Genomic DNA, 13,963 nt, shown 5'->3' with positions numbered 1-13,963 from the left:
ACAAGAAAAATCACTGCAAAGAGAGAAAATGATGCAATCAAAGGTGAGAAGAACAACTATGAGATGCAAAATGACCACAGAGTGGTTAAAAAAAATGACTGCTGGAGGATGTAAAACATATTCCTTTGAGTTAAGATGGTACTATTCTATACTTAGCTTCTCTGGATCATATTTATATTATGTTGTTCAATATCACTTGTGTCAATCAAATTACATCAACATAGTATTATAATTGTGTCCAGGCTGTCTACAGTTTCCTGGCTAATTCAGCACCTGTATATGTGTTCACTGTTATGAAAGTAGCATAATAATCTGATAGAGTAATAATATCTGTTATAGCTTTACCTTCCTAGCCGATAATCTACTCGGGTGTCAGATTAGAGCTGATCTGGAAGTGGGTTAATGCTGCAGAGCTGTCAGGTGAGCACCCGACCTTCGCCTCACAGGGTATTAACCTGCCGTAGCAGAGGTGAATGAAATGCCTGGAGGGTCACATGTGAAAACTTCTGGCCTCGGTGCTGCTGTGAGTATTTTCTGTATGTAACTCACCCACCTGCATCAACCACCTGCCCTCAGAGCGCACACTCCCCCTCTTCTGAAATGTTTACAGGGTTTTCTAACTACCCTGAGTGCAGTTTTATTTATTTATTTATTTATTTATTTATTTATTTATTTATTTATTTATTTATCTAATTTTAAAATACAAGCATTACTGACTTGATCGTCATTATGTCAGTGAAATTAACCATTTTACAGAAGAACATAGTGTGGCATCTGCTGTTATGTCAACACAGTATGGACAGAGTCTGCAATATCCAGGTCTGGTGTGTCATCTGCTCAATACATCACAGATTTTGGCCTCTAATCCTGCAGTATCACACATATCAGTCTGCCTCCTCTAAATGATCCACATTCTGTTTTTAAGTCTCTATTTTCAGTCAGTGTCCTATTTATGTGGAAGGCAGTTTAAAGTGCTGATGAAATGCACAGGACGGCAAAAATTAATAAAAACAGACCAGTGCACATCAAGTTACATATAGAGAGACTGCTTTACAGGAAGTAGCAAGCAAATGCTAAAAAAAAACCTCTTGCTCAAAACAACTGGGGAAAAAAACGAAGACACAAAGATCTGAAAAGTGGGCTCGAAAGTGGCCTGGGTTGGTGATCTTTTTAGACACTTTCTTATTCGAATGAATGGGGAAAAATTCTGAAGTATTTTGGGAATTTCACAACAACTCTGACAAATCGCTACCAAAAGTCACATCACAGTATTCCCAAATGGGCCCAAGAAATGATGTAAAATATGTGGGAGCTTTCTCAAAGCTGCGAGACGAGATTTTAGGCGGACGAAGAAGAAGAAGAAATTGGATAGGCTCACTTAATTTCAAAGTAAAACATTACTATGTGCAGTTCATTTCGATTAAAAATAGTCCAGGTGTCATAGGAGGAGCTGTAAAGTGAGGAGAGGCTGTGACAGTACTTTTGCTTTATGCAGGTGGAGCTGTATCTGAAATACTGCTGTTCACATAATTGTACAATTCTATCATCCACCCATCCGAGCATCCACTATACAGTTCAGTCACTTATAAGATAAGATAAGATAACCTTTATTAGTCCCACACGTGGGAAATTTGTTTTGTCACAGCAGGAAGTGGACAGTGCAAAAGTTATGACGCAAAAATTAGAATACAATAAGAATAAATACAGTACACAGCTGTACAGAATAGAATAAAATAATATACTATATACAGTAGAATAAAATAGAATAAAAATATACAATAAGATAAAAATAGAATACGAATGCTATATACAACTGAGTAAAAATACAACGATGCCAGAAAAGATTATTGCACTTAGTGTTATTGCACATGTGTGGATGTGTGTGCTTGATCAGTTAAAGTCTTTATTATGGAGTCTGACAGCAGTGGGGAGGAAAGACCTGCGAAATCTCTCCGTCCCACACCGTGGGTGCCGCAGTCTCCCACTGAAGGAGCTGCTCAGTGCTGTCACAGTCTGCTGCATGGGGTGGGAGACGTTGTCCAACAGGGATGACAGCTTAGCCGCCATTCTCCTGTCACTCACCACCTCCACTGGGTCCAGAGGGCATCCTAGAACAGAGCTGGCCCTTCGGATCACCCTGTTCAGTCTCTTCCTGTCCCCAGCAGAGATGCTGCCGCCCCAGCAGACCACACCATAAAAGATAGCAGAAGCCACCACAGAGTCATAGAAGGTCTTCAGGAGTGGGCCCTCCACCCCAAACGACCTGAGTCTCCGCAGCAGGTACAGCCTGCTCTGCCCTTTCCTGTAGAGGGCGTCTGAGTTATGAGTCCAGTCCAGTCTGTTGTTCAGATGAACACCAAGGTACCTGTAGCTGTCCACAGCCTCAATGTCCATACCCTGGATGTTCAGTGGTTGCAGTGGAGAATGCTTGTGCCTGCGGAAGTCTACCACCAGCTCCTTGGTTTTACTGGCGTTGATCTGGAGGTAGTTCAGCTGGCACCAGTCCACAAAGTCTTGAGTCAGTCCTCTGTACTCCTTGTCGTCCCCATCAGTGATGAGGCCGACTATTGCAGAGTCATCAGAGAACTTCTGCAGGAAGCACTGGGTGGAATTGTGGGAGAAGTCTGCAGTGTAGATGGTGAAGAGGAACGGAGCCAGAACCGTTCCCTGTGGGGCCCCCGTACTGCAGACGACCCTGTCCGACACACAGCCCTGAGCCCTCACATACTGTGGTCGGTCGGTGAGGTAGTCCAAAATCCAGGTAGTGAGGTGATGGTCCACTCCAGAGTTCTCCAGCTTGTCCTTCAGAACCGAGGGAAGAATAGTGTTGAAGGCACTGGAGAAATCAAAGAACATGATTCTCACAGTGCTTCCAGCGGTCTCCAGGTGAGCGAGGGAACGATGTAGGAGGTGAATGACGGCATCATCCGCGCCAATGCCAGGCTGGTAGGCAAACTGAAGTGGGTCCAGTGATGAGCTTGTTAGGCGCCGAAGCTGAGCCAGGACCAACCGCTCCAGGGTCTTCATCAGGTGGGATGTCAGAGCCACCGGCCTGTAGCTGTTGAGGTCCTTGGGGCGTGAAGTCTTTGGCACTGGTACAACACAGGAGGTTTTCCAGAGCTGTGGGACTCTTCCCAACCTCAGGCTCAGGTTGAAGAGGTGCTCCATCACCCCACACAGTTGGTCCGCGCAGGACCTGACGACCCTCGAGCTGATGCCATCTGGGCCCGCTGCCTTCTTGCCATTAATCCTCCTCAGTTCCCTCCTAACCTGGGTGGTTGAGAGAGACAGGCTGGAGCCTTGTGTTGAGTGTGTATTGGATGCTGTTGTTGGGGGTGGGGGGGAGTGAGCAGGGTGAATAGAGGAGGTGTGAAGTGTCTGAGGTGTCAGAGGTGGAACAGCAGCAGTGGGGGTGGGTGAGTCTGCAGCCGATGTTGCAGACTGCCTCATGGCTGAGTCAAATCTGTTGAAGAAATGATTCAGTTCATTTGCCCACCTCACATCCCTCCCAGGCAGAGAGTTCTGCTGTTTGTGGCCTGAGATGGTTCTGAGGCCTCTCCCGTCTTCACTTTACTATTATGCATGTGCTGCTCTGCAGCCTGGTATCACCCGCCCTGTCCAAAAGCAGGTATGTGCAGAGAAGAGGAGGCTGTAATCCTTTAAGAGGATCAAGTCTGACTTCCAGGGGGAAGGGAAACAGGATCCACTAACTGTCCATAGTAGCCTGCACATGGCATATCTGTCATCTTGGCCGAGTGTGTCCATTAAAAAAAATGCTGAGCTGACAGAATTTTGATGGAGGCTGAGGCTACCTCAGTGATGGAGTCCATATCTACAAGCATCCTGAACATGAGGACGACTGAGAGGAGGAGGAGTTAAGGCAAACCACGGCATGACTGTTCTATTTCAGAATATGGACACGTACTTTGGTCAGCAATACCCAGCAGCCACAGGTGCATTATTGCATAAAATCATTTTAAATTAAGGTTGGTTTTGTTTCCAAATCTAGCTTCTTTAAAACCTGCTTGCTACCGATTGGTTAACACAGAGTTTACAGCACACTGTAATGTACCCGCAGATATGAAGAAATTTCAGCATTTTTATTAATGCACAAACTGACATTTTATATAATGCCAGGCATGTTTAGCTGTGTTGTCATTAGTTAGCAGCAGGTATGCCTTTGCTGCTTGGTGCCCACAAGTGTTTTTAAAAAGTGACGTTTTAAAGAAATTGACATTTGTTTTTGACAATAAGCAAGTCACAGTTTAAAGTCAAATTTTACCTTATTATGTCATCACTGTTTCAAATAAGCTTGTTTTCATTGGAGTAAATAACCCATTAACCCTACATGGACTCAGTATCCATCTACATGGTTAACCTAATATTGTATGTAAATATGTTCAAATATAAAATCAATGCATTACACTTTCAGTGACTTCTTCTTAGATCCAGTCTCATGTAAAAGACCTCAGATGTGTCTGTTCTTCCCAAACACACAGCCATGCCGATGCTGGAGGTCATCTGCAGCCTGATTGGCTGGCTGTGTCTCTACTTCTTGTTCGTCTGCACCTTCACCCAGCGGGGACCCGAGTGGAACTGTCGCCTGGTCACGTTGTCCCACGGCGTCCTCATAGTGCTGCTCACAGCCTACGTTGTTTTCGTAGACGGACCCTGGCCCTTCACGCATGCAGGTCAGTGGATCAATAGACATGTTACCAATGCAGTTACAAAGTATAGTTAGTAATTTAATTTAATTTAATTTAATTTAATTTAATTTAATTTAATTTAATTTAATTTAATTTAATTTAATTTAATTTAATTATGCTCTCTTTCTGGTCATGTGGTGATGTAAATTCAGACTGGTGCTAATTATAGCAGTCTACTGTCCTCACTGAGAGTTAACAGGATCAGCAGCATGGCGCTGATGTTCAGCATATTTTAAAATTTAATGAAAAGTAAAGTGTAAATCAGTTTGGTGGGTAATGGAGGTGAAACACATTCACAGTCTGCATTAAATGAACCAATAAGTCAGGTAATTAATCACAGAGTGAAAGGATTAATGTAATCAGTCCATGAATGAATCAATATAAGCACAGTTTTAATTAGTTTGTGAATTAAAGACAGTGATTTAAAAAAAAATGTACAAATGATTATGATTGAATTTAGGTCGGTATAATACATTTAAATAAAAGTACATAAAAATAGCTGTACCAGGATGGTACATGTGGTCTATATAGGGCAAAGGATGCTAAAGATGGAGGTACCAGGCAGGAGGTTAAGAGGAAAAGCACAGAGAAGATTCATGGATGTATTAGTGAGGGTTGGTGCAACAGAAGCTAGGGATTGGGTAACATGGAGGGAGATGATTCTCTGTGGTGGCCCTTAAATATCCAAAAGATGAAGACAGCAAAGAACCAAGCAGTCAAAAACCTGCAGGTACAGGTGTAATTTTCCAAAAAAGTGGGTTTTATGGTCCCGAAAAAGACACAGAAATATATCGAAACCACAAACAAATGTAAGTAGGTTATTGTAAGAAATACGTGGGCCCATAAAAAGAGGTCAATTAAACAGGATCCACTCAAAAATACTGCTAACCAAAAAACCCTGACTTATCCAAATGAGCACAAGTCAAACTATGATTTCATTCTCATAAGTATTAAGCCTCCAAACCTGAGATCTCTTGATACAGCTTTAAATATAAGGACTCTCAGTTTTATAGGCGACTTCATTATAAACCAGCTTTTTACAGTTTGCCTTTAAATGTGCAGCATACAGAGGTGCACGGTATGCTTTAAACACCTTCACGTTATTTCTCCAAGCACTAAATTTGCATTAAGAATTTTTTCATATAATAATAAAGAAAATATTAAATACAGATGACCTTCTTCTTATCATCACCCAGGTACAGAAAACACAGAGCTCCAGAGCTTCGCCCTGGCTGTGTGCCTCGGCTACTTCTTCTTCGACATGGGTTGGTGTGTATGCTACCACACGGAGGGCCCCGTCATGCTTGCACATCATGCTGCCAGTATCGCAGGCATCCTGCTGGCTTTGCTGATGGGAGTGTCAGGCTGTGAAACCTGCGGGGTCATCTTTGGCAGCGAGCTCACCAATCCCCTGCTGCAGACCCGCTGGTTCCTCCGCCAGGTGGGCCTGTACGACAGCCTGCTGGGCGACGCGGTGGACCTGCTTTTTATTTTACTGTTTGCCACTGTTCGCGTGGGAGTCGGCACGGTGATGTTCTACTGCGAGCTCACCTCTCCTAGGACTTCAATGATAATGAAGCTTGGTGGAGTGGTTATGTACGGGCTGGCATGGGTGTTCATGGTTGACATAGCCAGATTTGGCTACAAGAAAAGCAAGGCTAAGTATAAAAGGTGGATAGAGAACCACAAACTCAAAGACATGGACAGACAAAAGGTGGGTGGACATTCAGACAAGAGTGAATGAAAAGCTAACGTTCTGTCTAAGGGCTTCAAGAGCTCTAAAGGTGCTATGTACAGCATGAGAATAATAAAAGATTACTAAATATTTTTAATATGCTGTATAGTATGAGTCCCCAGATAAAAGAGAAAAGTTATTGCTTATCATGAGCGCACTCTAACCTTGTTTTAAAATGCCATGGGTTGCTTCATAGCAAAAAGTTTAAGTTGTATTAGCAACAGTCAGCTTTAGTAGTCTAAATGTCTGATGTTTTTGCATGCTTATCCAAAAAGTACCAGCAAATTTATTGTGATGGAACAAAACATTCATAGCACAGAATCTCCTGGGGTATAATTACAGGAGAACAGAAGTTTAAAATGATAGCTACACTGTGGGACTCTATCCAGGGGTGCCTCCAGATTTTCTTCATAGGGGTGAACATATGGGGGCCACTAAAAATATAGGCTACTTGAAAAATATGGCAAAAACGAGAGAAAGAAATTTTTAATTTCCTGCTATTAAAATTGATATCACTGAAAATAGGTACATATCAAAACAAAATAAGATTTTGAAATCCATATTAAACCTATTTTTAACTGATTGATTGATTAACTGATTGATTGATTTACTGGAAATCTCAACCATCACTTTAATGATTCTCAGCACAGCTGAGCAGAAGCAGCTTAAGATTCATTGTCACAGAATCGAGTTAAGTTAACTTGTTCAGGAAAACAAGCAAGTGTTGGATCATGTAAGAGTGTGAGCTGTTGTCTGTCTCTGTGTTGGCCCTGAGATGCACCTGTGATCTGCTTGGTGGAAATCAAAAAGTATCAACCTATAAACGACTGAATTCAAAGACACTCCTGAAATCAAAGTGAAGAAATTATACAGTAGGCTAGTCCTTTTTGCTTGTATGCATGTCGACAGCTTCGGGCCATGCTCCTAATGAGACGACGGATGGTGTGCTGGGAGATCTCCTCCCACATCAGGGCATCACTGAGCTCCTGGAACGTCTGAGGTGCAACCTGGGGGCATCAGATGGACCAGAATGTAATGGCCCCGAGGTGATCTGTTGGATTTATGTCAGGCGGCTTTTCAGTGATATCAATTCCTTTATCCTTCAGGAACTGCCTGCAAACCATGGCCACATGAGGCAGGGCATTGTTGTTTGGAGATATATCCATGGATGGATGCACAGCTATACCGCCACAGACCTTCATTGACCTACCAACAAACTGGCTGTGCAGACTGATGTTACAGGCAATATAATGTTTATATGCACAGAGCGCCAGTGATGGACCTGCCAATTCTGGTATTCTACGGCAAATGCCAGAATACCAGTGCCAGTGAGTGAGCACAGGGCCCACTCAAGCATGTTGGGCCCTCGGTCCACCCTCACCAAGTCTGTTTCTGATTGTTTGCTCAGAGATTTTTACACCGTTTCATAATGGAGTTATTGTTACTTGCTATTTGGAAAAAGTAGCAAATTATCCCGCTGCGTGAATATACGAGTGCTTTGTAGGACATCTCAGCTATTTTCCATTTTTACAAAATGTGTCAAACAGTTTGTTTTTTAACTACCATGCGTGCTTTGGAAATGTTCCTGGATGTAGAGTTCAGCTAAAGGAGGGCACTGGATCATGAATTACTGCTTAGTGACCAAAATCTAAGTTGTATTGTGTTTTTATTTTTTATTTTTTGAATTATTTAATAATAAAATGCTAATTTAATTGGTAATTCTGACATCTTTCACACATCCCAAGAACTTTTCAGGGACTGCACCTGTATAAAGAATGATAAAGTGTTTTAATAAAGTTTGAATAAGTGATTTAAGGTGTTCAGTTAGGTTGAGATCTGATGGCTGCAAAGAGCATATATAATTCACAGCTCAGTTTTATATTCATCAAACAGTTCTTTGACGCTCTTCCCTTTGGATCTCTCAGAATCTCTTCTAAGGGGACAACTGCACTGAAACCAGGCTTGATATCATAAGGTGGCACATTCACATTTTTTCCCTTTAATCTAGTCTGAATGAGTTTGAAACTTCTTTTTGTTTGAGCTTTGTTCCTTGGGACAACCTTTATAAAGTATAGATCTGATGCAGTACATTGTTTTGGGGAAGAAAAACATGCAATATAATGTGTGTTTTAATCAAGTTTCATTCAATACTGTAGATACATGTTTGCTATTAGATGTTTTCTGTTCTGTTAGCTTGTCGTTTCCACTGCTGTTCCATCATGTTAGTGTTTTCCTTTTTGTTTTTTGTGCGCATTTTGTCTTTTTCCCCCATCTCCATTGGGTTTTATTTAATGTCTGTTGTGTGTGTGTGTGTGTGTTTTTTTTTTAATTCTTTATTTTTGCTAGGCCACTGTATATGACTATATACTAGACCAGAAATAGTAATAGTAAATTTCATTCACTAAAACTGAAGCACAAGCTTGTATAGGAATGTGGTATATTATATTGCCTTCTCTGGTACAAAGAAAGGCCATATTATACTATATACATTTAATAAACATGCACCAAAACCATAAAAACTTAAGTTTCATAAGTCAGAGCACCTGTGAAAACTATCTACAGAGGCCAAGCCTGTTTTGTTTTTAGTTTTCTTTTCTATCAGGATAAAAACATGCATTTAAATGCCATGAAGTTATTATGTTGGGCATTTTAATATGGGAAGCGGCCTCTAGAGTCTGTCTTAAGTAGACATTCGATGAACTGTTTTCTGCACTTATTCGTTCTAAGCAGCATGAAGATGTGAAACTGTACTTTACAAGACTCAAAGACGGCCTCTATATTGATGCATTTAAATTGGTCAAATCCTGTAGAGTCCCACGTTAAGTCACCTAGCATTAACTGACAGGTTACTATTCCTTCCTTCTAGCTCTAAAAACACCCGATGATTAGACCCATAATTTAAAATCAGAGGTTTCATAATGGGTCCTTACAAACTCATGTTATACTCCTCTTGTATCCTCTATAGAGTGGATCTGATTGAGAAACCAGTCAAACGGTCTCCCGATACCATAGCAACCTGTCAATCACAAGACTGGTGCGTCCTAAACCCTGATTTATTAACCTAACAGGGAATACAAACTAAACATCATGTTCCATTGATGCACATGAAAACTGTTTACTCAATCAATCAGCAGTAGGGTCATTTTCACACAGACTTCTGTACAACAGGACTTCTTTTTGTAACCAGATGTACTGCCCCCTGCTGGCCATTTGAACAAAAACAAGTTTAAGGCACTTAAGCATTCGCTTCACTTTTCAGGGCAAAGTTTAGCTCTATTTTTAAGCACAGTCTGTTATCTCACTTCCCCATCAAGATCAAATAAAATTAAACAAAAATTTCCATTCATCTTTTCCTTAATTTTCACAAACAATGAGCTTCTTGTGTCATAAACATGTTAACAGAGTTAATAACAATGTAACAAAAAATATAACATTTACAATAACATTTATAAAATGGATTAATTCTCCTCTTTTTGAGCAGTTTGTGTTAAAGCATTACATGATAGCATGGTGTAAAACAAAAAGGTGCGAGTAAAAACACGAACAAAATTACTGACATGCAGTCATTGTACAATATACGCCTTTACCCTGAACGCAGTCCAAAGCAGTCATCGTTTTTGCCTGAACATATTTATCCACAAACCGGAGCCACGGCGCAGTCTTGTGGCCGGTGAATCTATTTTCAGCCCAACCTTAAAAGTGAAGCGCAGATGTCTGCGTGAATGTATTTTTATAGTTAAAAACACAGGTTGGACAAAACTGGTTTACTACGTACACTTCGGCTAGTCAACCAAGCATCAACCAACCATCTGAAGAGTTTTTTGTCCATCTGCATTTTATTTTTGAATGATTTTTGTTTGTTTTTTGATTTACTGTTTATTTGATAGAAGGATAAAACTGATGGACTGCAGACTGGAGACATTATTTTTTTGTTTTGTTTGTTTTTTGCTACATTTAAGTGCTTCCGGTTGTTTAAAATCTGTGACTGTTTAAGTCAGCTGCTATACAGCACTGCATTGCTATGAAAAAAATCATACAGAGACAATGGTAACTGGCAAGCGTATAGTAATTAAAGGAATACAGAAGATGATATTGGACATGCACATAATTAAAAAGGTTTTTTAATGCAATTTTTTCATTTTGTGAGAACAAATCAAATTATCTAGTAATTTATCTTGAGGCAATTAAACTTGTTTTCTAGTGAGATGAACAAGTTATACATTTAGTTATTGCGAGAAAATGAGCCTAGCTTTGCAGCTTTCTGTTCAAATCTTTAGTACATGGGCGTATCCAGATTGGTACGGGGTGTCACTGCCCTTCCCCACTTCAAAGAAGTTATTGTTACTTCCTGGTGTCATCGCACAATTCAGTCACACTGGAAACCTTACAATGTTCAGCGTTACTGGATGAGAGCATGGATAGGAGTGGTTCAATTCAATTCCTATACAGTTACACAGCAGTAAATAATTAAATTATACCAGTTGCAAAATTAAACATACACACTTCCCAATTTCCTGTTTGTTTGTTTGTTTGTTTGTTTTTTGTATGTTTGCCACACTTAAATATTTCAGATCATCGAACAAATTGAAATATAAGACAAAGATAACAACTAAACACAAAATTCAGTTTCTAAACAAAGTTGTTTATTATTAAGAGAGAAAACCAAATCAAAAGTGAATACCCTAAACCTATTAACTGGTTGGGCCACCCTTAGCAGCAACAACTGCAATCAAGCGTTTGCAGTAACTGGCAATGAGTCTTTTACAGAGCTGTAGAGGAATTTTAGTCCACTAATCTTTGCAGAATTCTTGTTTTTCACCCACTTATTGAGAGGCCTTTCCAGCATGAATCCACTTAAGGTCATTCCCCAGCATCTCAATTGGATTCGGGTCAGGACTTTGAATGGATGCCATTTTTGCCCAGTTTCTTTCTTATTGTTGAATCATGACCTCTGACATTAACTTAGATATGTGAAGCCTGCGGTTCTTTAATGTTGTTCACCACTGTTTTGTGGTATAATGGCTCCCACTGTGTTTCACTGGAGTCCCAAAGCCTTAGAAATGGCTTTCTTATCCCTCTCCAGACTGATAGATGTCAGTGACTTTGCTACTTAGCAGTTTCTTTAGATTGTAGCATGATGTGTTGCTTTTTGGGATCTTTTAGCCTGCGTCACTTTGTCAGACAGGTTTTATTTAAGTGATTCAACAGGTCTGTCAGTAATAAGGCCTGACTGTTTGGTGAAACTGAACTTAGCCACTTTTTCACACGCGACCAGGTAGGTTTGGAAAATTTTTCTCCCTTAATCAATGAAACCATCTTTTAAAAACAGCATTTTGTATTTACTCAGGTTATCTTTGTCTAATATAAAACTTTCTTTGATGATCTGAAACATTTAACTGTCAGAAATATGCAAAACACTCAGAAATAGGAAGAAGGGAAACACTTTTTCACACCACTGTATATAAATATAATGAATTATGATCCAGCAACACAGAATCATTTATTAGACTCAAAGGTCATACTACATAAGGAGTCATACTATTATGCAGAAACTTTTATTTCTTGTCTAATTGCCAACTTCTTTTGTAGGATTTATTTTACACTAAAGTCTGGATACTTGTTTTTCTGTGAAAACGGCTGTAATACAAAAAATATTTTTAACTCTTGCACACATGCATATAATTCTACTATAATATTAGTAATACTGTATTAGGGCACAGGACTGTGAATATGCTTGAAAAGTGTACCTACTGCTTTCTATGCCACTTCTTCTCACTGTATTAATTTTAATTGAATTTTTAGATTCCAGTTGGACTCATCAAGCCATGTTGTTGGTCACTCTGTGCCAGGCTGTTAAAAAAATAATTTAAAAGGTCCCTGTTGTCCTCTTATTATTACGATTAGCCCAGCTGAAGCAGCACATGTCACTTTAGTAATTCTGCCCATTTTTAACTTCATAAGTGGTCAAGATAGGCAGGGGCTATCGGGTATTCCTATAATCTTCACATAATAACAGGAAAACAAAATGCTTGTGAGATAAACCATCTTATTATCTCAAGAAATTACCCTTTAGTTTTCTTGAGACAAAAAGCTAAATCAACCTGCCATCATAAGAAACGGGGATTTTCACCTTTTTTCTTACTTAAGATGAGACGTTCATGTTAATGAATCAAATCGTAACTATAGAATGTATCCCACAGTCAGTGAGAAATTAAAACTTCTAAATCCGAGAGCATCGCAGCTGCAAAGTCAAAGTTAAACCCACATAAAGTTCAATATTAGCACTTATTTTATCAACTGAGCTAAAAGGAAGTCACACTGTTTTGTTTGCATCTGGTGTCACTTGTTAACAACCTACACATATAGTATCTAACACAATAAAAGGAAATTTACAACAAATTCATATTTAGCTTTTCTGATGCTCCAAAATCAGAATAATGAGAATCGTCTTGGTTTTCCTGAAATTATGTTAATGCAGCAAATACAAGCGTGATATACTGAGCGTAAAGTCCAGACCTGTCAAGTGCGCTAGCTTAGCTTAGCTAAGACTGAAAAGCAGGGAGGAAAACACACCTATCGCCAACTGTAAAGCCCACTGATTTTTTAATATCTTAGAATTTAAAATTAAAATAGAAAATATCCAGACAACCACTCGTCACTAGGGAACAATGTGACCGATGTGATTGCTTTGGCCAATAGCAGACTGCCACAGCTGCCTGTAGTTTCCACGAAAGAGGCTGTTTCAAGTGAAATTCATCTTCAAAGTATCTGGTTTTTACTGCTGAGCAAGTAAGTCTATGAGTCTTTGTATAGAAATCACAGCATTAAACCTCCTTATTATATTTGTGCTTGTAATTGAAAAAATGATTCAGGGTGTAGATTTGTGAGATTCAGAGTTTTTGCTAGATATCTGATCCAAAGCAGACAATCACCTGCTTAACGTTTAATGCAAAGCTTGGCTAAAAACAGCATTAAATCCCTTCTGGGTAAATTTTATGGTGGGAGTGTTTTAACCTTCCATTTTGGCATTTTATTGGGCACTTGTATATTGACTCTATCTATTCTATTGCAGGTTTTTACACTGAGTTTTGAAGAGGAAAATCCTTCAGTACTGGTCACAGTCATAATGTCTCACTTCTTGTCTGCTGAACGTCTGTGTCGTCAGATGGTCGCTTAGCCTTTTTCCATTCATTATATCCAGTGTTTCAGATAATTTATGCAGTCAGTGATTATTATTATACTAAAAAGTGTCCATGAAAAACTCAGTGATATGTCTCTTCTGCTCCTGCTTTGTGAAAGACTTTATAGTGGAGTAATTCAGACTGCGACGATGACACCGTCCTTTGAAGTAGGAGATCAGACATTAATCCTTCAGTGGTAAAAGGTGGAGGAAGGTGAGCACGCAGCAACATGAAACTTGGCTCTGACAGCCGAGAGAGCAGGAAGCCTTTTGTCACTGAATCCCATCTGAAAAAATACCAGAAAGAGAGTTTGAAATACAAAACATTAAATTGAGCGTGAA

General features: G+C 39.8%; 2 protein-coding genes across 2 annotated transcripts in view; one reads left to right on the top strand and one right to left on the bottom strand.

Moving 5' to 3' along the window:
• Positions 1–3,892: 3,892 nt before the first annotated feature.
• On the top strand, positions 3,893–6,675 carry tlcd5b (TLC domain containing 5b). The gene is made up of 3 exons (XM_085419695.1): positions 3,893–3,953; positions 4,500–4,691; positions 5,903–6,675. The coding sequence occupies exons 1-3, from the start codon at positions 3,893–3,895 to the stop codon at positions 6,448–6,450; spliced, it is 801 nt and encodes a 266-aa protein (XP_085275821.1). The 3' UTR covers positions 6,451–6,675.
• Positions 6,676–9,531: 2,856 nt separating this feature from the next.
• Positions 9,532–13,963, bottom strand: part of arhgef12b (Rho guanine nucleotide exchange factor (GEF) 12b) — a 46,367-nt gene continuing 41,935 nt past the window's right edge. Inside the window, exon 36 of the mRNA XM_085421274.1 lies at positions 9,532–13,908. Within this exon, the coding sequence (XP_085277400.1) occupies positions 13,895–13,908 (14 nt within the window). The 3' untranslated portion in view covers positions 9,532–13,894. The remainder of the gene's footprint in view (positions 13,909–13,963) is intronic.

The sequence above is a fragment of the Rhamphochromis longiceps genome, linkage group LG10 (genome assembly GCF_057381845.1).
Source record: "Rhamphochromis longiceps isolate RC_006_pf linkage group LG10, R_longiceps_female_GT1.1, whole genome shotgun sequence".
Classification (NCBI taxonomy): Eukaryota; Metazoa; Chordata; class Actinopteri; order Cichliformes; family Cichlidae; genus Rhamphochromis; species Rhamphochromis longiceps.
This window is presented reverse-complemented; position numbering and strand designations above follow the sequence as displayed.

Coding starts and splice junctions, on each gene's coding strand:
- tlcd5b (XM_085419695.1), top strand. CDS start 3,893: ATGACTGTTCTATTTCAGAATATGGACACGTACTTTGGTCAGCAATAC. Junction 3,954..4,499: donor GCAATACCCAGCAGCCACAG/GTGCATTATTGC, acceptor CCAAACACACAG/CCATGCCGATGCTGGAGGTC. Junction 4,692..5,902: donor CTGGCCCTTCACGCATGCAG/GTCAGTGGATCA, acceptor ATCATCACCCAG/GTACAGAAAACACAGAGCTC.